The sequence below is a fragment of the Barbatula barbatula genome (assembly GCF_947034865.1).
Source record: "Barbatula barbatula genome assembly, chromosome: 2".
Classification (NCBI taxonomy): domain Eukaryota; kingdom Metazoa; phylum Chordata; class Actinopteri; order Cypriniformes; family Nemacheilidae; genus Barbatula; species Barbatula barbatula.
The window spans coordinates 20,459,010-20,486,647 of NC_136767.1; the positions used below are offsets into that span (position 1 = coordinate 20,459,010).

A 27,638-nucleotide genomic window follows, 5' to 3' on the forward strand; every position below is an offset into this window, starting at 1 on the left:
GAAGAAAACAAGTAACACTTTATGCACTTAACCAGTTATAATACACGTGTGTGCACACGCACAACATACACTGTTCGTGAAAAAAACAGGGACAGAATATAAGAGGCATCAATAAAAGATTACATCTCCAGTTAAGACTGTGGCTTTTCTCCTCTAATGGCACTCCGCTTAGTTATTATTGGAGTAAAAGCTGGAGGTCTCAGACACGGTTTTGGAGATGCTACGAGAGGATGAACCATTGGAGGTGAGATCCCTGGAAGGGCTGTGACCCGCCTGTCTCCCCGCGGCCCCTTTAATGCTCCCAAAGGTAACCTTCTGGCCATCTTCACACTGCTGCATCACACAGGACACAGTGGTCTCCATTCGACTGGCCCGGTATAGACTCGTCTGGGTATGAAGGTACCGGGTGGACTTGAGCTCCAGGCCCTCATAGGATCCCTCAGGGACGCACGGGAAACAGCGGAACGCTTGCCTGAACCCGGCGCGAAACCTGAGTGAGAAGAGAAAAAAAGACATGACTGGGAACATTGACGTGTGTCAAAACTGTGGTGACGCTGATGGCTCGAAAGGTGAAAATAATTTTAGAGTTTTGTTTGCTTTCAAAGGTTTTTGTGATGTGTGGCTTTAGTACCTCAATGATGACACATTAGAGAACATTACATCACAGCGTGTTTGGGATCGTGTTTGGGATCATTTTGAACAATAATGATATTATTGCAAATGTTGCAGCAGCTCCGGAGAGAGCTAGATGTCCATGTGTGTGCGTCAATTACCATGTTTTCCCTCCAGGTGAAATTACCTGTCATTGAGGCAGCAGTAGATAATGGGGTTGTACATAGTGGAGCTCATTGCCAGCCACATGATAGTCAGATAGACCTGCTGAGTGAAGGAATGTTCAGACAGGTCCGGGTGGAACTGAGAAATCAGAAAAAACACGTGGTAGGGGAGCCAGCAAACGGCGAAGGTGCACACCACAACAATCATCATCTTCACCACCTGAGGGTAGAGCAAAGGAAAGAGATTATCAAATTTTTATGCCTGTAAATACACCTAGTTCTATCTCTCTAGCTGATTTCCTAGAGTTTGCATGCTGCTCACATTCAACATTACTGTCAGAAAGCTGACAGACATAATATCCCCCAACAATTTGCTCGACAGCTTTCAGGTGGTCCACCGGCCCATGCCCCTCACAGCATCCAGCATGACAAATATCACTACATTCAAGCCTCAATGAACTGTAATGAATAGAGACAGGCGCATAGAGTCGACTTTCCCAAACACCAGACTTAACAAAGTGTAAGTTAACATAAATAATGTCTTCAAGCTGATGTGTATATTTTCCTTTCTGCTATCCCAGCTTAAAGGGATAGTTCACCCAAAAATGAAAATTCTGTCATGAATTACTCACTCTAGAGATGTTCCAAACTTGTATCAATTTCTTTGTGTGGTTGAACACAGAGAAAGATATTTGGACAAATCCTTGTAACCAAACAGTTCTTAGACCCCATTGACAACCATAATAGGAAAAATGACGATGGTAGTCAATACTTGCCCAGTATTGTTTGCTTTCCTACATTCTTCAAAATATCTTCTTTTGTGTTCAACAGAAGTAATGTTCCCTGGTAGTCAATGGTATCCAAGAACTGTTTGGTTCCAAGCATTCTTCCAAATATCTTTCTCTGTTTTCATTAGAAGAAAATAAATGTATACAGATTTGGAACAACTCGTTGCTGAGTAAATGATGACAGAATCTTTATTTTTGGTGGTGAACTGTTCCTTTAATGCAAATAGACAACTACTAGAAATTATTGAACAGGTTACCCACATTACATGAACATTTTAAGGGATTTGGCAGACGCTTTTATCCAAAGCGACTTACATTGCATTATCCTATACATACAGTTGTTAACGCAATGCTCTTACCACCGAGCTACAGGAAAGCTTCAAAATAACATTCTTCAAAATATATTTTTTTGTGTTCTGCAGAAGAAAATCATACCGGTTTGAAATGACAAGAGATAAATGTAGATGTAAATGATGACAGAATTTTCAATTTTGGGTGAACTATCCCTTTAACTAACTGTAAACACACAATCTTATTGTAAAGTGTTATTAAATATCATATGAATGGAAGCTTGTATTATGGTGGGTATAATGTCATCGCAGTCATCAGTAAAACTGCAGTTGTTGGTCATACTGATTATCAAGCACACCACATCCGACACACAATTAACCCAAACAATCAACACAAAATAGTCCACTGTTGCATTGGTGGTTTTAATGGACACCTTACTGCAGTGGTAGGCGGAGCTTAAAGGCAGTAAAAATGAATTTTCTACTTAGAAATATCTACTTAGCTGAACAATGGATGACAGGAGAACGGATGATAAAACTATCTTGAAACATCATTATTTCTGAAAAGCATTTTGATGCCGCAGGATGACACTAATTATGACTCATTTTGAAACTACAAATATACAGCAATCCATTTCTGAGGAAAAATGAAATTGGCTTTGAGTACTTTGACTACAGTCGCATGACTGACAACTAAAGCCTGTTCCAGCCAGACATCAAAGGACACTTCAATGACCACCCTGTGGATCCCTGCAGTAAATTTTGCTTGGTCTTCAAAGCCTACGAAGCCTACTTATCTTTATCCGTACAGTTACTAACATTTTAAATAACTCCATTATTTAATTAATTTAATAAATATATATAACACATACTATGTAACTCACATAGTACAGTACATTCATCATAATGACAAAAGAGCATATATTTGCTGCCAAAAACAGTGTGTGTTTTTTCTGTGTGTGTGTGTGTTGCCACAATCGCCTTTGGCTCGCCCTTCAAGAACTTAAAACATCAACGCATGATTTTCTAAAACTGATCTGAAACAATAGGTACTGTGAAACACCGCACAAATAAAAATGACTTAACTTTGGACTATTTTGACCACGAGTGCACAGCCACAACAACGACATGCTTCACGTAAAGGGATACTTCAACCGAAAAGGAAAGTTCTGTCATCATTTACTTGTTCCAAACCTGTTTACATTTCTGCTGAACACAGAGGAAGATATCTGGAATATTGTCAAATCTCACCCCCCATTGACTCCCAAAGTATGTATTTTCCCTACTATGGCAATAAATGGTGGGTGAGATATGACATTGTTCCAAATTTCTTCCTGTGTGTTCAGCAAAACTAAGAAATTCATACAGGTTTAGAACAACCTAAGGTTGAGTACATTTTTGGGTGAAGTATCCCTTTAAGAAGAACATGAAAAGTAAACGGTAAATCTTGATGTAAATGCAGTGACCAGGGCAGACGGACACACACGCAGAATACAGACAGACCTTCTCACTACTGCTGAGTTTCATAGTGATTATTCCATGCAGTCTTGGCTGACCTTCCTCTCCTGCTGCTCTGTGTGTGAACTCTGTCTGATCTCTTATGTCAAGGTTCAGCATCTGACCTCCGCCGTGTGTGTGTATGCAAGTGTCGTGTTCATTAAGGAAAACAGGAGGTGTGAGAGGATGGTACGATGAAGACCTTGCGTTTGGCAGCCAGCTGCTCCTGATAACGGTCCGATGAATCTCCAGGGATCTCACTGGCCCACAGAGTAAAACCCACCACCAGGTAAGAACAGCCCATCACCAAGAGAGGAAGGAAGTAAATCAGGACTGCTACACACACGTAGTACCTTTATGAGAGAGATGGATGGATTGATGGGAAGAAGAGAAAAGAAAATAGGATGAGTAAATATTTTTAGATATGTAGATATGAACTGTAAACTTTTTACAGATGTATAATATTGTATTAGTCTTAATTCACCAGGAAGTTTTCCAAAGTGAAAGTCTTACTACTCGTCAACAATCCAGTTTAACCAATCGCAGATTTAGCCTTGCATCGTATTTAACCGATTGTCTCTTTTCGGTGCAAGCACGCATCCTTTCTTTGCGAATCAAGCTTGCTTAATAATGCATGGCATGCGCAGATATGTGCCAGTTTGCTACAGTCTCAGTATGGCAGAGTTTGCATTCTGCACAGCTCTGAGAAACACTTGTTTTTGTTCTGCCTTGTTACCTGCTTTACATAATTCCTTTAGTGAATAATAATAAAAATACTATGAGCTGGCAAGATTCATTCTTGGTAAATTCCTCTTTCATTGTTCAGGGAATCATGTTCAATTGCATTGAGTTCAATTAGCTATTCTTTGAACATTTATCAAATCTGTCCCACTTGAGTCATGTTGCCTGTCATAAAATCTAAAATGTCATTAATTCCTTATGCATTGTTTCTGACAAAGAACCGAGATCATGCATCAAAATAAGGACCTCACATAAGGGATATTCCACGCAAATGTCAACCAACATTTGTTTTTAAAGCATAGTTTTCCATAGTCAGTTAAAGGAACAGTGCATAAAAATTCAGTCTGCATTTACTCACCCTTTGAGATGTTTCAAATCTGTATAAATGTCTTTGTTCTGATGAACTAAAAGAAAGATATTTGGAAGAATTGTGGTTACCAAACATTTCTTGGCCACATTTGTCAACCATAGTAGTAACGTAGTCAATGGAGGCAAAGACCTGCTTGGTAACAAGAATTCATCAGAACAAAACATTTAAAATTCTCTTAAACTCTTTTAATATAGACAATTCATGTTTAGATTGATGTTTTCTTGATGTTTGGACACTATCAACAGAGGTTTGGTAAAACAGAAACAGATGATACACGAGTTCACCTGCGCAGATAACAGCGATGTTGATAGGGATAATAAAGCAAGAGCTTGGTTATGAAGGTTATGCGTATTTGGCGTGCTGTCCGGGAAGCGGGCTCCGAGCTCGCCAGATCTATCCGAACCCGAAACACTACACCTTGGTCAGGGTGAGTGCGCCGAGCTCGGAACCGGTTTGAGAAAAGTGAGTTTGAGAAAGAAAAGTGAGTTTGGGAGAGTAGCCGGGGTGGAGGAGGGATGCTTAATCTTAGGAGATCGAGCAGGTAAGATGGATTCTCTATTTATGAGCGAGCTCGCTATGGCTAATTGTGTATGTGCAGTGATTGCTGATTGTGGACCAGCCGGCTGATTATGTGCTACGGCTCCTCCCGAACTTTGTTAATTAAACATCATTTCAAAATACTGGTAATAAATACACATTCTGAGAATTTATATTTCAAGTTTTGACTGATAATGTCACATCCATAATGCCTGAATTGCACATATTAAGCAGCGCCGCCGCTCCCACCTCGCGAATCACGCACTGTGCGTAGGGCACCAAGTGCTGAGGGGGCACCAAAAATAGCCTGATGAAAAAAAAAAATAATTAGGCAGACATATTTTAGCCATGTATATGTAAAAAAAACGGCCGAACAATCCCATATCCGCCCATCCACACCAACACCCGCCCATGTACGGTCCGCCGGCAGTGTCTGTTGATCGCGCGTGCGCCTGACGCAGTTTGACAGACGGTAGCCTAGGCAACTTATTTGGAAATGGCCCCGAAAAGACAGCAGGAGTCAGGATCAGAGAAAAAAAAGAAGAAGAAACTGCGAGATGATGCCCGTGCATCACTTGCAGGTAAGTCCATGTTTAATTAAATTAAATTCGGGAAATGTGCATGATGTGCTGCTACTGATCGTAATGCGCGTCAAACTTGTGTTACGGAGGCCTAGTGAAGAGCTATGTAGTGTGTAAACCTCACTACCTAACCAACATAGACGCTTTAGCCTCCTCGTTAGAGCGCTCGTCTCCCATTCGGACCGACGTTGGTTCGAAGCGCGGGGCGAGTAACTTTAATTTCGGTGCAGCTTGCAATCTGAATTGAGATTTTACTGTTAAACATTGATAGTTTTTTGTTTTGCTATTCTGTATACTGAAGAAAAGTTTGCACCTTTAAGAGGGGGGGGGGGGGGGGCATCATAATGGAATTATGCTTAGGGCACCAAAATGGCTAGCAGCGGCCCTGATATTAAGGATATATGTCCATCAACATTTTACTTTGATTTAGTCCTAAACGCATTTTACTGGACACTGGTATTTATCATGTACAGTCTATTAAAATGCACCGTATAGTGTAACACCGCAAAGTAAAAATGCAGATGTTGAAGACATCAGAAGTATTATCTTAAAACCACAATTTCAAACACAGTATGTTTGCTGTATAGTGTTTCTCTAAATCCACCTGCTAAAATGAACAAGCTGCTGAGTCCTCGTGGACTCTAAAGAGAGTAAACACAACATGAAATGCCCCAAGGTGTAGATTGAGAGATACTTATATCAGGAGCGGCAACTGCCAATGTGAAGATAACACAGAGGTCTCTGTAATAATGTTGCTTCCGATGATTTCGTCCATGGGGGAATCAAAAAATGAGTCTGTGATTAATTACACTTCCATTGTTTCATATTCCGTGGTGACAGACGTAGTACTGCTGTCAACGGGAGACTGGCATTCTTTTCCAAAATCTAGTCAGCTGCCTCACTAGGGCAGTATTTTAAGACATTATAGACAGTTTCGTGAAGGCTGTTCCAAAAACAGAAAGCAGAATAATTATGACTCGTTTTTCCCAAATTGGAATGCAGCACTTTCCTTTGTGACCATTTCCATAATGCATTTTGCAATGCTTAATGGGATTATAAATCCAAGATGACAACGCGAGAGAAATGGTGATTATACTGTATATATACACAGTACTTAAATCTAATTAAAAACTGACATGGTTTATGCGCATTATATATTTGTATGCATTAGGGTTTCTAAATCAGTCATTTATCAAGATCCATATGCATCATTTACATTTACATTTACGAGGCGCTTATATCCAAAGCGACTTACATTGCATTGTCCTATACATTTGATTCTAAGTATGTGCAATCCCCTGGTATCGAACCACTGAGCTACAGGAAAGCAATGCGTTGGAAGGGAGCTGCTTATATACAGAAGTCCGTAGCTAGCACACTAAGTATTGAATATAGTCACATGGCCCGTTCCTCTCGTCCTATCTTCTCCACAGTGGAACCCATTTCTAATGTTCTTGAAGACTGAGAGGGAAACCCTTCATAGAGGCAGGTAGAGGCAGGTAGTTTAGACGCCTCACACTGACCGCATTACAGCACAGACCCTTCTCACCATTTCCCCAACAATTAACTGCAACCAGGAAACAGCCAAGACAGCAAAGTCAAAAACAGACTGTGTGAATGAGCGGGTGAGACAGAAAGTGAGACAGAAAGAGATAAGCATCTGCTCATACACTGTTCATTAGGAGTGGATGAAACATGCATTGGTCTGCTTCATGGATCACACGGCAAAATGGGTTTAATATGACTGAATCAACGGCTCTTGATGAGGTTATGACAACAGAAGTAATAATGCATTCGTATAATTTGTTCAGGTAAAAATAAAGCCATAAGGCAACAGCACACATTTACATTATAGATTAAATATACAACAGTAATGTTTCAAAATAACTACATTTGTCAGGAACGGCAGGAGGGAGAAGAACCCAAGTGCAGGCAGCAGTAACGAAACACACAAAAACTTTACAATAAAATACAAATCCACGATGGGGGAATAAAGCTATTCTTGTTCAGTTCCACGTGTGTTATTTACAACTTAAGCTTTACAAAACTGTGTGTGAAAAAGTATTTAATACCTAGACTACTCAATCAAAAGTATAAACACAACTTCGAGCCAAGTATTCTACTCAAGCCAACACTTCATTATACTTTAGTATAATCTTTTAATATTTCCATCAAAAGATTTATTACAAGCACAGGCAAAATATCTCATTAGACCTTTCTGTCAGTGTAAATGAAATACACTTGAGTGTAACTCTAAATATATTTTTCAGAGAAGACCAAAAAGAATTTCGGAGAACTGCATAAAAAGTACGCACTTTTTGTAAGGGTATCTAAATTAATTGGTGTTATACAAGACAAAAGTCATATTTAATAAGACTGAATTAACCTGAATACATTTGATCACACTAAGAAAATGTATATTAAGGGTTAAGTCGGACAGAAACCGACGTTGTCCTTTAGTGAACAACTGCACATATTCACTCTTTAAGTATGGTAATGCAAAACTCCATTTAAGAGAGAACGTGCTTTTTCTTCTGTGGATATGGCAATTTCATCAGCATTAATTGAGCACTTCCCCGATAAAATATTATCTTGGTTAAATGGCGTAGCGCTGTCGCGAGTTATTCAGTAAATTAGAACGCCATATGCCAGAACAAAAGATCAATTCACGTCACAGTTTATGACTAGATGCAGCAGCACACCAGCTACACTGACTCCTTTCAGCACCACAGGCAAATCTGTCTACTTATGACAAAGTGCCTGACAAAAAACTGTACTGAGAAAAAAAAGCTGCCAGTTTCGAGCTCTGACTCAATATCACACTTCCCGGTCGCTTGCCACCCTTCAGCTTTCGTAGTCCAAACACGTCGCTTGTTTTTTTTAGCGCGAGGAGTGGTGTAATGGTGCCTGGAGAAGTGGGTATTCTGTTAATATATGCCCCCATTTTTTAAAGTGGCCCAGCAAAGGATGAATGCAAAAGAAATGTGACTTCCTTGGTCTATATAGGCATTTTAAGTATATTAGAGTGCAAATTAGATAACAATAAGTAATGTACAACCATGTCTGTCTTATCATGATTATCAGCATCAGTAAAAAAAGTTAACTCATGGTCAATATTTTTATACAAATATTATAAAATCTATGTTTCACGAAAGTTTGAAAAGATATTAAAGTACACGAGGGATAACAGAATGTCCAGTTTTGAGTGAACTATCCCTTTGACCTTTTGAGTAATTACATTGACATCAAATTACAAAAGTTGCAGATACTTGTTTTTTTATTTAAAACCGGTAACATATATAGAATATAGAAACAGAATTAAAGAACAGGAACTCATTTAGAAGTTATGCATTTGAAATATTTGCAAACATTAGCCTATAGCTGCTTTTTTATATCCGTGCATACCCTTCACAATACAAGTGGGTATACGCAATGCCGACTGATAAAGAAGTGGGAATACACCATTGAGAGGGACAGTCACACAGCGGTATCTAATGATATTTAAACTACGAGTTATTGTTTCAGCAGCATGTTTAGAGAAACGGAGCCGAAATAATCTGCGGTTATCATCTCCATTCTCACGGAGGAGGAAAAATGAGAGACAGAACATTTGCTCTCTGAATACCTTGGAAGTACAGCGAATCGCTTAATACCCAAGAAAGCCACAGCTTTTTTGGAACAGATACAAACCTGTGTGGCTTTTGCCATTTTAGGCAAACAAGACAAGGCCCCAACTAACAGTGGAAGACATTTGCGGTGGAGGTAGAAATTGGCAATAATTTTGTTTGAATCCAACCCAGGAATGGTGAAAGTATACAACTAGACTACCAGATGGAAAGCTAATTACAAAACAAATAAAGGCTGTGTTTTCTCATCCTCACCTCCCCATGTCCCCCAGCTTCGCCTAGATCTCGCCCAGAATTTAAAAGGAGAAAAACATTCTTTGAAATTGTTCTTTGGCCACTTTGATTTGCTTTTCTCTGTGGATTTAGAGTCAAATATCAGAAAAAAAACTGAAAGGGAGAGAGACTGTCTCTGATATACTTCACATGTGAACTCGCTGCGCCCGGCAAACATTTGTTGTATTATGGCATATTGTGGAGTAATGTTTGACAGCTAATAATCTCTGGTAAAGATATTCAAGCTATATGACTGAAGCACTGGGAGTTCTCATTGAGTTTGATGGCGTTTGCAGAACGTACTGAGAGGATCCTGTCAGAATTCAGATTAAGCTTGTTTTTCCCGCAGGTTTGGACAAAGAGAGCGGGAGAACGAGAGAAAACCAGAGGCAATCCTGTGGGTCACCCAGAAATTATCCAAGCTCCAGACTAGGCCTACTGAAATGAAATGAACACATGCTGTTACTGAGCTGTCAATCTTAACGTTGGTTGTCAGAGAATGTGTTAGCTGTGAACTGTTATCAAACAGAGCAAGATATCAGGAGGGATAGTATGATGAGGGGGTCTGAATGAGAGAACATCACACAGCTCTTGACATTTTTACACTAGACATTGATACACTATCGTGAAGAAAAATATTGTGATAGCTTGCTGTATCGATATTTTTGCACAGCCCTACTTATTTTATAATATAGTCATTTTTGATTTACAAAGAGTGGACAGTAGCATCCATTTTTCTTCACGATTTTGCTGCATCCACTCACAAAAATCCAGTTTTAATATATTTACAAAATATCTTCATGGAACATGATCTTTACTAAATATCTTATGGATTTTTGACAATTTTGACCCATACAATGTATTGTTGCCTATTGATAAAAATACACTCACCTAAAGGATTATTAGGAACACCATACTAATACTGTGTTTGACCCCCTTTCGCCTTCAGAACTGTCTTAATTCTACATGGCATTGATTCAACAAGGTGCTGAAACCATTCTTTAGAAATGTTGGCCCATATTGATAGGATAGCATCTTGCAGTTGATGGAGATTTGTGGGATGTACATCCAGGGCACGAAGGTCCCGTTTCACCACATCCCAAAGATCCTCAATTGGGTTTAGATCTGGCGACTGTGGGGGCCATTTTAGTACAGTGAACTCATTTTCAAGTTCAAGAAACCAATTTGAAATGATTCGAGCTTTGTGACATGGTGCATTATCCTGCTGGAAGTAGCCATCAGAGGATGGGTACATGGTGGTCATAAAGGGATGGACATGGTCAGAAACAATGCTCAGGTAGGCCGTGGCATTTAAACGATGCCCAATTGGCACTAAGGGGCCTAAAGTGTGCCAAGAAAACATCCCCCACAGCATTACACCACCACCAGCCTGCACAGTGGTAATAAGTCATGATGGATCCATCTTCTCATTCTGTTTACGCCAAATTCTGACTCTACCATCTGAATATCTCAACAGAAATCGAGACTCATCAGACCAGGCAACATTTTTCCAGTCTTCAACTGTCCTAGTTTGGTGAGCTCGTGCAAATTGTAGCCTCTTTTTCCTATTTGTAGTGGAGATGAGTGGTACCCGGTGGGGTCTTCTGCTGTTGTAGCCCATCCGCCTCAAGGTTGTGCGTGTTGTGGCTTCACAAATTCTTTGCTGCATACCTCAGTTGTAACGAATGGATATTTCAGTCAAAGTTGCTCTTCTATCAGCTTGAATCAGTCAGCCCATTCTCCTCTGACCTCTAGCATCAACAAGGCATTTTCACCCACAAGACTGCCGCTTACTGGATGTTTTTCCCTTTTCACACCATTCTTTGTAAACCCCAGAAATGGTTGTGCTTGAAAATCCCAGTAACTGAGCAGATTGTGAAATACTCAGACCGGCCCGACTGGCACCAACAACCATGCCACGCTCAAAATTGCTTAAATCACCTTTCTTTCCCATTCTGACATTCAGTTTGGAGTTCAGGAGAGTGTCTTAACCAGGACCACACCCCTAAATGCATTTGAAGCAACTGCCATGTGATTGGTTGATTAGATAATTGCATTAATGAGAAATTGAACAGGTGTTCCTAATAATTCTTTAGGTGTGTGTATACCCATGCTACCTATTACTGGTTTTGTGGTCCAGAGTAACAATTTTAGACAAATGATGTCACAAGTTCACAGAATGAAACAACAAATATCATTCATTGTAAATATATACCTATACATAGTAAATTCAGAAAAACATTAATTAAATCATTTTAGAGTGGTCTTTAAATTTTCTCTGTATATCCGGAGGGCATAACTGTACAACATTTACTTTTAATGCCCCTTCAGTTAGATTAAACCATCAAAATATGAGGTGTAGGGCATATGGATTTTCTAATATAAAAAATGCATAGATAAGCAACAACCTCACAGGAAATAAACCAAACATTGACTACAGTTTTAGCACTTATTAAGATTTGTATCTTTCTTTTTTTAAAGTCTAGACTCAATAAGCTCTTCACATGTTATTATCTCATTTTTGCCAAACCTCGAAGCTGAGCCTCAGTTTATACTCCAATATTAATGCATCTTTAGTTATATATTTGAACAAAAACATTTAGACATCACTTTAGGGCTTTACTGTTTATCTATTTTAGGGGACGACATAGCATATTGCTGCCCAAGTTAGGTGCTGTCCAATGTACAACATAAATTGTTATATCCACACATCTGTGTGAAAAACATAACTGACTGTGTATGTGCCTGTGCACTTTGTTGCTGGGCTGTGAGCCCAAAGAATGGATGTGGCAACAGGGGTAAGATGACACGATGCACAATGCTGCCCCACCTGTTGAAGAATGTCATTTTGGAGCGTGCATGGATGTCAGGTACATGTTTATTAAAGAGAGAGAGATAAAGTATACATAAATGTCAGTGGGTGAGTGTGTGAACGACATCTGATTTGAAGTGTGTCTGCCGTTAAACAAGCATATGAGCTCATGTCAAGTACAGTGTGAACTATCATAACACATTGGACTGTTTATACTGTGGCATGTGTCTGTAGTCTTATTATAACACCCGCCACAGTAAAGAGAAGAACTGAAGCATGTGTCGTGCGCCCCTGGAAACCCTACACTTCATGGACTCTTCGACTGACCTGGCGTCAGTTTTAATTAGACTCGTCTATTATGTTAACACGAGACAAGTCTCATCTCAGCTTGGCACACTTAACCCCTCTGCCCCAGTCATTATGGCTTCATTATAAGAATTATAGGTGTTTCATGCACGGACATGGAGTTATTGTGTAAGCATGCTATCAATAGCTGAGTGGAAGACAATGACACTCAGTATTTGCCAAAAAAACATTTGAATTTGAGTTTAGGTATCTTCTAGTAGCACAAAAACTGTCTATGCAAATGCTATAAAATAATCTCGTTTTCCTTTGGAATGAAGTATATTTTTTTTCTTACCCAGTTGGCAGATTTGTTCTTGTTTTAAAGATAAAATCTTTTCATTTTGTCAAATGTTTCTGAAAATAAGACTTTTTATAATAGGTCATATTTACCAACCTATATAAATTAAAGGACTTTCAGTTCATAACATTGTGTCTGATGTTTTTCACAGGACGAAAAAAAAGATTTGTAACAGAACAATGTATACTACATTTCGTTACACTGTACTTGTATATGTGTAATGACAATAAAGTTGAATCTAATCTAATCTAATCATCTATTAGGATGGTATCACAGAAAGGTATAACTACAACTTTTCACTTTTTAATTTTAAACTATATTTTATGCGATGACTCCTAAAATGAAGAAATAAGCCACACCGTCGAAGGCAGATGGAGAACTAGAATGATCTAGCATGATGAATGTTGTTGAGTTTGTTTGATATGTGTATTGAGAACAGACAAATGGCTGTGCTTTAGTGATCTCCTATTGAATGCATCTAACCTCACGCGGCTCTGGGGATCCATATGGCCGTTTATATTTCCTGCGTGGATCTGAGAATCATGATCATGAAAAATGGATGTGTTGGCTTCCATACCCCCTAATAGAAACACCAGCAAAAAGGTTGTGGCGGATCTAGAAATTTTAAAAAGCAGGGGAAACATTTGGGCCACAATTTACAGAGGGGGCCAAGTATTGTGCACAATTGTTTTATCATTTTTCAATTGCTGCTGGCACTACCAGATTTCTGAACAAAAAACTGGAGATGAGTTAGAGAATGATACAGGTTTATTCATGATAAACAGAGATGAGTATAGGTAAGTAAGTACACAACATAGGTCAGTAAGTAAGCCAACACAACACAAAAGTTTTATATACTTACAGTATAAACACACTTTTGCTATGACCAAATACCACAAGTGTCTGACACTATTATCCATCCCTGGACAATGCAAATGATAACTAATATGTGATTCCTACATTTAATCTAGCTGCTTTACAAATAAAGTAAACTAGTTAATGTACTAGTGTATGCAGGGCTCAACGCTAAGGACAATTTACACAAAAAAATAAAATAGTTGTTGTTACCGTTGTTTTTGACCCATTATGTTATCTTGTATTCTAATAAGCAAACTTATATGACAAAACAATACTTTAATCAATTGTTTCTGTAATAACTCTATGGGAGTATTTATAATATCGTGGGAGGTCCGTCCATTGGCTACTCTGCTTTTCGACTCCAGCTCTCACAGTATGTGGTTCCCAAACGGTCATTTGGGAAAGGTCACTTGGCCCTGCGGTGCACTAACATGGACGGATTATGATTTTGATGTGCTCTGGGCACGGACGTTTCAAAGCCCCCCTGGCATCACATATTTTACGTGAACAGTGTTGCACCTAGGCCCAAATACACAGGACTTAAGAGTGATTCGCACAGGACGCATCTTTGCATCTTAACACGCATGACACAGCGCTAAGGAATGGTTTGAGAAACGCAGTGTAAACCGCAGGGGTCTCTTGGCACTCTTTTGATAACAGAAATTGCCATATGCCAAGGTGCAATTGTAAACGAAAGCTTACAACACTTTGGTCAGCTGCTGTGGAACTGACATTGACACAGCTTATTAAAACCATGGCGCTTATGTAAGAGATTCTGCAAACGGCATGAGACGCAGGCATTCAGAGCATGTTTACATGGAAAAACAATATTAAAGTAGTTCAGCAGAATAGAAATACGTCTTTTGTGTAAAATGCACACAAAAAAACACAATTTGGTTTATTTCTAATTTGCAGTACTCAACAACTCTCCGACTCAGTACAGGAAATAAACTTATGCCTTGGATAATTTACATTTCTGCATTAAGAAGACGAGCATTTAACAGTCCATGCATTACAAATTAAGCAATATCAATCACCAAAGCATTTCACGTTATCTTAATAAAAAGTTGGTTTTAACTTAGCTGAGAGGAATCTTTCGTGGTTTCCTGAGAAAATAATCCACAACGTAATCCAAATCCAGCTGTCTCACAAGACTGCATTCAATGGCAATTAAAGACAGCGAACATTTATGTGGTTTTTAACTCATTTTGTTTTTTTGCTTCTACATTGTCTTCTGTTTTTACAGAACTGGTACAATTTACCAGTGTTAGTAAAAACTATTGGCCAAACAAATATACAGACAAGACAAGTCTAAAGACAAGTCAGTAAATAAGAACTCTCTCTCTATTTTGGGTTGCTCCCGTTATCAGTGGTCGCCACAGCTGTTTTTACGCTGCATGCAGTCAGTAAATAAGAACAAATGAACAAAGAAAATGACACGCTATAGCAAATGAAAGCTATAGCACATCAAATAAATAAACAGAAGAAATTAAACATTGCTTTAGGTTTTTGGCTTAGTGGTTTTCAGATACAGATATAATCAAATGCAATAATCAAAACGCAAAAAAATATTTTCAGATAACAGAATGCATATTCTTCGCTGTGTCACATACAAAAATGACATGACTGACTGTTTTCCAGGACCCTCGTCAAGTCGGGGTATTTTTGACATAATTCTGCATGTACAGTATTCGTCCCTTCAAGCACAAGAAGACACGGAAAGAAAGGAAGAGAGAGGTCTGAGGAGCGGCCTGATCGAGCAAGTTACAAATCTGTCACATCTCGAGCGTCTTTCACACTGGCTTTCGGGCACTCGCGTGAGCCCTGAGCTGACTAGCTTTCTAATGTTAGACAAAGAGAAGTTAAGTGACAGAAACCAACATAAACATAAGCACTTTTAAGCAGCTGTATGCTGTATGCTGTATTCTACACTTGCAGACTTTTTGAAAGTTTTAGATAGAAACACACTTACTGATCAAATCTGCAAAGTGGCAAAGACTTTCTGCAACATGTCCAGATTGAAAATCTGAGCAAAATTTGTGTAGTGTATTTTAGACTTATTCTTTAGCCGGTAAAGTTTAAATCCTGTCTGGCTAGCGTGTGGAAAGTCTTTTGTGGCTGCTCGAACGGCTTAAACCACATGAGCGTCTACACCACAAACACAATCCGTTCAAATGCATTTTCGACTTCTTCTGGAAGTGGTAAAAAGTCGACAAGCTCAAAACGTCACACACCTCGACCCCGTTTACACCTCTATTTAACGTCGTCCACTTGTGATCCAATCAACCAAAAGGCATATCTGAGAGGACAGGGGCACTTCAGTGGCCAATACGATTTCAACTAGACTGGGAGACACTAGATCCGCCAGTGTGTGAAAGGCAGAGTAATGGAAGAGACAAGTTTGGGAAATGTGAAATGATTTGTAGGCAGTAAGTTAGTGAGAGAGAGAGATAGAGATAGAGATAGAGATAGAGATAGAGATAGAGATAGAGATAGAGATAGAGATAGAGATAGAGATAGAGATAGAGATAGAGATAGAGATAGAGAGAGAGAGAGAGAGAGAGAGAGAGAGAGAGAGAGAGAGAGAGAGAGAGAGAGAGGATAAATATAACAGGCACACCAGGTAGATATGAATGTTTCACAAAATAGAAAGTGGGTGAGATAAAGATAGACCTAAGAAACAGGTGATTGAAACGTAAGGATATGATCCAACAAAGAGCTGAAATGAAAGACATCAAGTGGGAAAGTAAGTCAAAAAAGAGATAGAGAGCAATAGAGTATTTGAGGCTGACAGTAAGAAGATGAAATCTGTGCTCCTGTAGCTCAAATGGTAGGGTGCAAGATCAGTGGGTCCTGAGTTAAATTCCCATGGAACAAATTGATTCTGTCAATGTATAGTACCTAAATGTACTTTACTGTACGATGTACAAGTAGCTGCTATATTGCAACTAAATTACTTTGGTAAAAAGCCTCTGCCAAATGTAAACAGCTGTTTACATTTGGCAAAGGCTTTTTACCAGTTTTTAATTTGTGTTTGAACCAAATGGAAAAGGCTGAGATTGAAAATTCACAGGCAACCTATCATCTAAAGTTTATTTAACACAAGTGCAACCAAAAAAGTTCTACAACGCAACAGCTATTTAAGGCCTCTGTTAAGAAATGAGAGGTACAAGCTACATTAATCAACTCCAGGCCTCCACTTCTAATGGAATCACCGGACTGAACCCTAAACAATTTCAGACTTGTGTTCCTCGTTCTACAGCACTTCAGATTAGATGTCAGAACTTCGGATTTATGGTGATCTGTGTACAAAGCACATTTTCAAACCTGTATCCCCACAATTTGGAGGAGTAAAAGTCTCTCTTAGGGCTATGGCATTCCTGTGTTAAATGTTTTTATTAAAAAAAGATTAATGATAAAGATTGTCAGATGTTATACAAATAAACACCTTAGGCGGGAGAATGATCTGTTTCTTCATTACGTTAAACGAAAGGTATAATATTATCAACAATATCTGGAGCAATCTGCAAGTTAAGTCATGACCTAAGAATACCATTTCCAGGTCCAATACTTTACTCATTTCAAGTGAGGGTACCATTTGAACAGCTGTTTATGAGCACATAACGAAGCACAAATTGAACAGCACCAAACCGCGCCTTCAACCTCCATAGGTGTGCCCCACGGCCACACACCGCTAAGCACTGTCTCCTGAAGTCCAATATGAGGCTGGGACACAAGAGATACAGCAGTGCGCATAGGTAACTAACTAATATGGAGCTATAGGAGGTCTGTGCAAAAGCGCACACGCACACACACAGTCACATGGGCAGCTTTGCTACCATGCCAGTATAGCAAGCCACTTGATGGACACAGCCTGCACCCTTTAGCCAAAAGGAATACACAGTTATTACAGACACTTCATATCTGTATACCATAAGTTATAGCGCACATGTAAAACACATCACGGTGTATTTCACCATAAGAAGTGATGGTTGAGACGGGAATCTAACCCGGATCCCCACATAGAAGCGAATGGCTCTTACCACCATCCTCGTGAAAGAATAATCACAACATGTGCTTACACGGCATGCCAACATTACAATGGGGGCCGGTTAATGGCTCATGTTAATACTAGGCGAATAGTCTATGTTGCTCTATGTGGGCAGGCCCACTGTTGGGATACAAAGAAATAATAACAGTTATAATTTTTTACCGACTTGTTGCTAGCTTTTCTCGTGATTTTTGTGCCCTATAGTTACTTGGTGCAGCAGCGGTAGCAGCAGATAGCACTCGTCAATGTTAAAACCTGACCAATCAAATGAGAAAGACAGAGTTTAGGCAATTCTAGCCAATCAAATTACAGAGGCCAATGTCAGCCAATTAGAATGAAGATGACCGAACTTCAGCCAATCGGCAGGCGGGCGCGTATCAGAATCCATGCGTGAATTACAGCACAGAGATGACTGTAGTGAGACGTAAGAAGGCAGACACAACAAAGCCAGATGTTTACAATAAAAATGTTAAATGGTAAGTTTCAGAGATGAAAACTACTTAACAGGCTTCTATATTAGTTATGCTGTTAATTTCTAATTCCTAATCAACCTTTCTTATGTAACTTCATAGTTACAGGCTTACAGCTGACATATTTTGCCTGTAAAGAGAAGAGGAAATGTCAATGTGAACATTTGTTTTGTTATGGTTTCAAAATGATAATACAAAGAACAATTACATTTAAAAAAATTATTATAGCTGCCATAAAGGGGGAAAAATATTCTCCTTGGGGGACCACGCCCTTTGATTTGGGCTAAGCCCAAACGTCTGGCTCCGCCCCTGATATACACAAGGCAAAACCTATAGTAAAGGGTTTGCTCATTGTGTGAGAAACTGCTGAATTTGTGTAGAGTGGAGGTGGACTCTCCAGAGGCGATATGCCTTCTCCGCTATGTGAGCGGTCATCCGGCACGGGACGGCAGCCCAGCCTCGGACAGCAGAGAACATGAGGTGCTCGATGGTAGGGAATGTGCGCATAGCCGCAGGCTTCCGGCCCATCTACCAAGGCAAAGAATCCTGAAGCATGGGTGCGCGCCAACTGGGGCGTAGACTACGTTCTCACGACCTCCTCGTGATCATCGGTAAAAAAGGCTGTGCATCTTTTTTGGCCAGAGTTGCGGCGGCCTGGCTATAAAAACAGGTGTCCAGCTTGAGGCTCGTCGGGGGAGTCCCACTCGAGGCCGAGCTCTTGCACAGCCTAGGCGCAGGGGGTCATCATCGTACCCCGATGCGCCAAACTGGTCTACCTCCTTGAGACTGAGGCTCTCATCACCGAACTCATGAATCGACACTGGAGACCCAGGGAGCACTGACGGTGGTCCGGCACTTCATCTCCCTCGGGCCCACGCCTGTCCTGTAGCAGATTGTTTTATGTTGCGTTACGTGTGTGAGTGCGTGTGATAAAGCCTTAGCCCTCTTGTTTTCTCACTCAGTACGGACCTTATTCCCCATAGCAGCTCCCTAGCATAATTCCTCCTGTTCTAAATCTCCAGTGCCTAGACCCGTTCTGTAAATTTCCCCCCCTTAGTTCTCGTTGGCGTCCTGGACCTACCTCCTCTATTCACCCTGGCATCTCTCCACCCGTGGTCACCTCTCGTCTAGAGTCGGCTGGCAGGCCAAGGCTTCTCCCCGCCATGCGTGCTCCCTTCATGGGTCAGGAACTCCCGCACGAGGTCTACTGCTGCTTCTCCCTCGAGGGCCGTCAGGTCGAGTCCCAGGCTTACAAGGTTCCTGTGTTCGAGGCCGGTGTTGGCTGGTGGATTACTGGACTGTTCTTTAAGAAAGATCTCTTATTGTACCGGTAACTGAGTCTCCGCATCCTCTTTTCCCCCCACAGTCATGACAATAGGTTCCAATTCCTGTTTTTCATGTTATTGCGACTAATGTTTTGACTTTCCTTCTGTAACACGTTAATCCTCCTTTTCGTTCATCGTATATACACACATGGCATGGTTTGTAGACATTGTGTACGTTCACGTTTGTAAAATGCATTGACTTTGCTCTTGTGGTGTAGTGGACTGCGTGGTTGACATCAGTGCAACAAAGCTTTTAACGACAGAAGTTCTGTTAGGGTTGGCAGGCGGGGGAAGAACCCAAAGGCATGCAGCAGTAGCAAACACGCAAAATCCTTATTATAAAATAAAAACCCACAATGGGGGACAAAACAGGAACACAACTTAATATAAAAATTAAAGAAAAAAGCAGGATTAAACAAATCAAACCATCAAATGACTAAAACAAGACTAAATGATAGAACGAAGACAAGGGACTCCAACAGGGCACAGTACTCCAAGACTCAGGGTAACACACAATCGACAGGGAGAACCTAATCGACAAGGTGACATCACAAAACAAACATGCACAGGACAGTAAACACTGGGGCATTAAATAGGGAGACAAAGGATAATTAACAAGGGACAGGTGTCGGGAATGAATCACTGAAGGGAAGCTAACGAGAGAACGAGAGGGGCGGGGCCAAAGACGAGACTGGAGAGAGCGCATGTTATGTCATGATCACAATAAAAACAAGAGGTTCGGTCATGATTCGGCCCTTAAATCAAGAAAAGCAAGACAAGATGGGACAGAACCATGACATGTTCGACCATATTCTTCATTTAGTTTCTTTGTCTTTTAAATGTTGGAAAATGACCCTGTTGATGACAACTGAATAAATAAAAAGAACGCGTATTAACAAGCCAACCGGTGTAAGGCCTAAATGCATGTAACAGCTGGGCTAAGTCTGCTGCTTACTGTACAGTGGCTGTGTGTGTTTTATTGATTATGGTTATTTGGTTATTTTAACTTTAAAACGTAATTTAGAGGTAGAAGAGGATGCATTCACTCATCTGAATTTTCGTTTGGGACTTATGCATAACTGCATTATGGCTTAAATAATTTAGTCTTTACATTCACAAATAATATCTAACTCCTTTTATTCTTATTTTCATTACCAAATTATTTAGACTTAATTACCCCTTACCCTCCCTCCCTTCCTTCCTTCCATCCATCCTTCCAATAACATTAAAAACAAGTGGAGTGGAGCCTATACTCTAGCGCGCATTTGTGGATCGCTGTGTATGTGTAGATCTCTCGCGACACATTTGTGAATTATAGTGCATGCATGGTTTTCCTGCTAGCATTTGCTTGTATGGTTTTCCTGCTAGCATTTGTGCATTTGTGAATAACAGTGGGTGAATGTGGATCTTTATGTGTTTTTGTGGGAGGTTTTCGATATTGTATTCAACCCATACTAAGGTAATAAAAACAAAATGCTTCATAATGTTAGGGTTTATACACCTCTGAAGATATAGTTATGAATATAATATTGCATTTCTGTCAATTGATCTTCCAAAAAATAACACACTGCACCTTTACGACATGTGCTCAGATATTTCTCCCGAGAAAAAGACCCAGAAATCCCATTTCTCTTTTCAATATAAAGATTTCAATATGAACTCAAATATTTTCATGAGATCAACCAAAATCCAGATTATTTACCATTAAAATATACATTAATTAAATCTCTATTCTCTTCATGTTTTAATAATTATCACATTTATTTCATTGTATTTCTCCAAGCAGGTTTATGAGAAACATCTTAACTTAGTTGATATTTAGAGTAAATAAAACACAGCTGTGACCTCCATATATCCTGAGCTACAGTATGAAAAAGCAATCTTTCAGAAACAAAATATAAAAGCTGATTTTTTTACAGATTTGGGGCGAATTTTGATCTCCATCTTCAAACGAATCTCATCCATAAATCTCCATTTAAACAAAACGGTACTGAACACTTTAAATCTGTATATTTTCAGATCAGCATATGACAACACAGACTATAACCATGGCTGATAAGTAGTTAAAAGAGGGGTTTACATCTTTTTGAAGTCCAGGAGTGTGTACTCAGGCCATTCGATATAACAGACGACCCTCCCAGGCAGCTGATCTGTGGTGGAATAGTAGTACTGGGGAAAGGCCAGGAGAAGAGCCAACACCCAGATCACCCCAATGATCACTTTTGTCTGAGTCGCAGACATCCTCTGCTTCAGGGGATGGATGATGGCCATGTATCTGTGGGAGAGCAACAAAATCCTGTTTAATGCTTAAAGAAGGTTTGTTTAAGGCAATGCATCAATTAAACTGGACAATGACCTTGACAAACGACTTTAGCTCCAATTAAATAGGATTTATAATATTAAGCGTGCTTGACTTTCTTTCTAATCTCCTCTTTGCAAAGAAAAGCAAAGTTTCGTTGCTTTAGAAAACCTTAGAAATTAAGATAAAGTGTCTGCATGAGGGTTTGACTCAATACACATATTTCACTTCATTTACAGCCACTATTATTTGCTGTGATCATCATTCATACGTGGCAGCCCAGGCTTTGCTTAAAAGCAGGAGATATTCTCCTCGACCATTTAAACTTTCAGCGCAACCTTTGTTTTATCATGCGCACTAACATGTCTCCATCCAGTGCACAGAGATCTAAAGGATGTGCCCAATATGAAACTCTATCACTACAACATGGAAGGAGAAAAGGCGAGATTGGAATCGCACAGGCATCTATCAAACTTCATTAATATTGGATTTGTGTGAGCCTCAGGTTTGCAATGTAGAACAAGCAAGTTTATAATTTTTGCTGTACTTGAAAGAATTAGCTCTGTAAAAACAGAGAGGATCTGTTCCAGTCATCTCTTACGGTATGGACAATGAATCTTACACTAGTGGCTGGAATTATTTCATTCACTCGTGCACTCTGCACTCAGTGTACTATACTAAATGTGTTTAAAGCTAAGTGTAGTAAAACACATATGTATTTTTATTCTTTTGTCTCTGTTGAGCATTTTTGTTTGATTTGACCACTTTGATTTGACGCTGAACCAAAAGTCCTCATCTAACTGCAAAGTCTATTTCAAAATCCCATTTGACACACACTTTGTGTCAAACTCCAGACATGGCTTCACACGGTTCTTAATGAGTAATGGTCTTTTTACGACACCCTCCCATCCGGTGTTAAGCCGAGGTCTTGATACGGACGACTGGTTCTCCTTCATTTCTTTGGCCGAAAATTGACTTCTTTAAAGTGACCGTTGGTCTCTCTGAATGCAATAATGAGCCTCTTTCATTATTTGTAGCTAGGGATTTATGAGGAATTAATCATAAATGCACCAGCTGGGACATCCAGGCATTTTGACATTGTTTTGTACTTATATTTCCTTTCTTTTATTGAACTTTGTTTTAATAAGTCTCTTACTTCCTTTATTCTTTATAATTATGGCTGTCCTTCATGTCCACAACCTGACTAATGATCAGTTAACTGTGCAGTTTTTATGCAGAAAATGTTGTTTTATTATTTATAGATGGCGACAAATCGTTAAGCATTCGTCCTTTCATAAATTAAACAGCTTCTGCAAACTTTGAATATTTTGTGAACTCTTTTTAAATCAATGATGGTCAGAAACCATTAAAGGAGAAGTTCACCCAAACAGAAAGATCGCTCAAATGTAATTCCAAACCCATCTTCTGAGGATCTTTTTAAATAGTAGCCAAGCCGTTCTTTCGTGGAATGAATGTGAAAGAAGACATGTTCTATCAAAGTTAGGAAGTAAACTCTCTGTGTTTGATAGAAAAGAGTAAGTCTGGATTTGGAAAAGCATGAGGTGAATTAATGATTTATGTACTTTTCTGCCATTGATGGCAAATCTGCCATCGTTTATTAACCCTTTTGTCATTTCAAACCTGTATGATTTACTTTCTTCTGCAGAACACAAAAGAAGATATTTTGAAGAATGTTGGTAGCCTAACAAAAGCAGTACCCATTCACTTTGATTGTATTGACACAAAACTAATTTAAGTTGATGGTTACCATTGTGGTTACCAACATTCTTAAAAATATATTATTTTGTGTTCTGTAGAAGAAAGTAAGTCATACAGGTTTGAAATGACAACAGTGTGAATAATTGATGACAGAATTTTTCTATTTTTGTATAATCTCATTTTAACTTTGCAGTGCATCAAACTACAATAAAGAGAAAAAAACTAGCATGGTTCTGTCTGATTCCATGAGCTTTCACTGACCATGGCTTACATCTAACCACCCACAGTACATGCGCACAAGCCTACATGTGATAGACAATCAGATTATCTTTTGTATGAATTCATTTTTGGTCTCGCCAGTCATTCTCGGTTAAAGTGAATTTGCCGAAAGACAACATGATTACATACAGTGCCAGAGAGGATGGTTGAGTAATGAAGAAATGACAGTGGGTTTATGGTACACTCTCCAGTAGGTGAACAGTTCACACACAGCACCAACATACGTTAAAGCACATCTGTCTGACATTACTTGAGGTCAGGGCAACAGATCATCGGCCGTCAGCTCTCAACGGCAACAGGGCTAAACCAATAAGAGTAACAAGCTAGAGGGATCGGAGACGGATAGTGTGGTTAGACAATTCCACGCTTACAGTGCTTTTCTTTCCAATTAAGGAATCTTTTTTTTATTATGCGTGTCTTTGTGGAGAAGATCCGTCATTTCGGGGCTAGTTATTTATTTTTACAGGGACGATAATGTCCAGATAATTTACCACTGACATGACATAGCTGAAAGGATGCAATAGCCCCGGTAGTGACTGCAGAAGGTAAAGTAAATGTTGATTGATACTGGAGATTATTCCAGGATTCAGGCAGTTCCTCTCTGAGTTCCTGTTCAGTATGACAGTTTGACAATCTCGGCAGGTTACCCGTTTATTCTTCTTCCAAATCTGGCACAAAGTCGCCATTTAGCAGGCTGTCAGATCACATCAAGAGAGAAGGGGAGACACGTAGAGAGCAAAGGCTGAATGTGGAAGTGAAAAATACCTGGTTGGTGGAACAGGTGAGAATGTGTGATGTTGTACTTGGACAACAGATCTTCTCTCCCTGCTATTAGAGCATGTAACACAATTACATTACACACTGCAGGTCAAGGCAAGTGACAGCCTTACTACTGTGTGTGAGTGTGAGATTCAGCCAGAGCAACAGAGCTGAAATCCAGGCAAGCAAGATATCTCAGCCGAGGTGCTAAGAAGAGCTTGTATTGCTATAATCATGCATAATTGACTAGTTAGTGAATAATACTTGCAAGGTACGGCATTTAAAGAAAAAGTATAGCCATAATTGTTTATCTTTGAAGATATTTTGAAGAATGGAAGCAAGTTCTGCACAGTTCTGGGGCACTTTTTACTACCATTATCTTTTTTCCTGCTATGGTTGTCAATGGGGGCCAAGAACTGTTTGGTTACAAGTATTCATACAAATATCTTTCTCTGTGTTCATCAGAACAAATAAATGTATACAGATTTGGAACAACTCGAAAGGTGAGTAAAAGATGACAGAATTCTCATTTTTTGGTGAACTGTCCCTTTAAGGAATTTGTATGACTATTTTGAGTGAATAACTTATGTTACATCTTTGGACATCATTCGATTTTACGGTCTCAGATTAGTTGAGTTTTATTAAACAAGTGATTAATAGAGATTGGCTGATGGAAGTCATTCAAGTTAGAAGATAAAAAAAACTTCCACTAAGGCAATCTAACCCTATTTTGCTTAATGGCAACACATACTCTGTAAAAACTCTTTATAGAGTCGTATAAATCAAGACATCAAGCCCTCACTTATATGTTTGGAAAACCTTTGAGTAATTTTCTGTGTATATTTCAAAACGTGTATAGTCTAGAGAGAATGTAATGTTGGCTAGAGTTGCTCAAAATAGTCTTTCAAAGATAAATAATATCCATTAGGGCTCTGAAAGGTATTTCCTCTATAAGGATCTAACACACAGAGAATAGTATTTCCCAGTCAAAATCTTATCTCTCCTACATGTCTCTTGGGTAATAGAATTTGTAAAACGTTCATGTTTATGCATGTGGATAAATGGAAATCAGAAAAGTTTTTATATTAGTTTTGCTGTGAAGGTGGGAGGCAGGAAGTCTAAGAATCAGAACTGAGTGGTGAGGGGTCAGACATTAACTGAAACGTTTGCCTTCATGTGAAAAATACATTATACTGGAGATAGTTTTCGAGGAATGCAGAAACAGACCCTTGGCAAACCAACTGGCACTCATATACAATTACAGCATCACTGATTAGATTATTATTTTCTGAATAGGCTGTGACTGGGATGATAAATAACTCATCATATATTGTGTGATGTCACTGAGATGTGACATTAAAGTGTCCTTTTATAAACAGACCTGAAAAAAGCAACATTAATTTGCATTATAAAGGGCAAAGTGTGCTACATTGCAAACCATTAGAAATCTATTTGAATCCATTTTGAACATCACTAGACTTCTTTTTTTATAAAAATTTTCACCCATAAATTCACCCACAATTTTTAATTGAAACAGTGAAGAAGCTTTCAGAATCTTTTCAGATTTGAAAATGCATTTGGTTAATGTATTTATGCATTTGGAAAAGGAATGACTAACTTACAAGTGTTCTGTAATGAGCATCACTGCATTTATTTCTTTGTTTTTAGTATTTATAATTACAAAATCTTCTCATGTTTCCTGTCTATTCCATAACCATCTTTGTAAGGAATTTATTAATGAATAGTATTTTAGAATTGGATCTTTTGACTTTAAGGTCGCATAATGTAAAACATCCTTTACTAAATAGGAAATAAATAGATAATTTACATAGGTGGCAAATGTAATATTAAACTTAAGTCGCCAGTAAAGTTTTTTTATTCAGCCAGGTTATTGCTGCATAAAGACAATTAATTTTATTTTACGTCAGGCACAGTTTCGTTGGGACTGAGGGTCGAAGCATTTACATCTATAAGCCTATTAATTTACACAAAAGCACAATAAATTGTCGCAATCGCGTGTCGGCTGCAAGTTCGAAACCCAAGTTTGTTTTGCGCACGCAGGTGAAATATGCGCATTTCCTCTGCAAGGGAACGTGAACTGTGCGAAGGAACTTACCTGTCGAGTGCAATCGCAGTCATTGAACATATACAAGCGAAGACTGCGGCTATCGGAAAGAAGTTGTGGAATTGACAATAATAGAGGCCGAAATACCACTCATTATGCACCGAGTAGACAAAGTTTATAACGGTGTTAAAAGCGGACATAGACGCTTCAGCGAAAGCCAAGTTTACAAGGAAATAGTTAGTCACTGTTCTCATGCGTTTGTGCGCCAAAATGATCCATATCACTGTGATGTTGCCGACCACGGAAACGATGACAATTGTGCTGTAAGCCACTGCCCAGAGCACTATCCTCCAAATTGGTTGCACAAACTGGTTCCTGTAAAAATCGGTGTCGTTGAAGGTTGTAGAGTCGCTGCTTGAATTACTTGGAAAGTCGGTGGGAGTGATAAGCGGGTCCATTTCTTCATTCCTTCCAAGAAGACGAGGGCACAGATCGCAACGGCTTGCTCCTTCACTTTCCCTCATCACGAAACCAATTTTAGCTCTTGGTTACACACCTCGCTCGCTCGTGAGCGTCGCTGCCAAGTGCTCGAGCGCGTGCCAAAAGAGAAGTGGCGCGCGCACGGGCGCAAATACTGAAACGTAAGGTTTGGTCTCTTTAATACGAAATTGTATTCATATACATATCCTGCTGAAAAAAAATTATGATTGTAATAGGAATTGCATAATTGTAATGTGTTTGGCTGTATGAATGCGCAGATGCGAACCAATTGAATAGGCTACTAGGGAATAACCACACATGAAAGAATCTTGTAATCCTAGGTTTCACTTGTAAACATCTGAATGATTTTGTGTTTTGTAATGGAAATAAACTCATTAG

At 39.3% G+C, this 27,638-nt stretch overlaps 1 protein-coding gene across 1 annotated transcript; it reads right to left on the reverse strand.

Moving 5' to 3' along the window:
• Positions 1-27,360, reverse strand: tacr1a (tachykinin receptor 1a). The gene is made up of 5 exons (XM_079480437.1): positions 26,811-27,360; positions 21,719-21,913; positions 3,554-3,704; positions 800-996; positions 1-490 (listed from the first exon to the last, which is right to left on the reverse strand). Exons 1-5 carry the CDS (start codon positions 27,281-27,283, stop codon positions 169-171), a joined length of 1,338 nt encoding a protein of 445 aa, XP_079336563.1. The 5' UTR covers positions 27,284-27,360; the 3' UTR covers positions 1-168.
• Positions 27,361-27,638: the final 278 nt, after the last annotated feature.

Bases quoted from the DNA above. Each gene is read 5' to 3' on its own strand.
- tacr1a (XM_079480437.1), bottom strand. From the start codon at position 27,283: ATGAGGGAAAGTGAAGGAGCAAGCCGTTGCGATCTGTGCCCTCGTCTT. The intron at 21,914-26,810 runs GTAAGTTCCTTC...GCTCTCCCACAG, and splicing joins ACTGCGATTGCACTCGACAG to ATACATGGCCATCATCCATC. The intron at 491-799 runs GTAATTTCACCT...CTTCTCACTCAG, and splicing joins TACTGCTGCCTCAATGACAG to GTTTCGCGCCGGGTTCAGGC.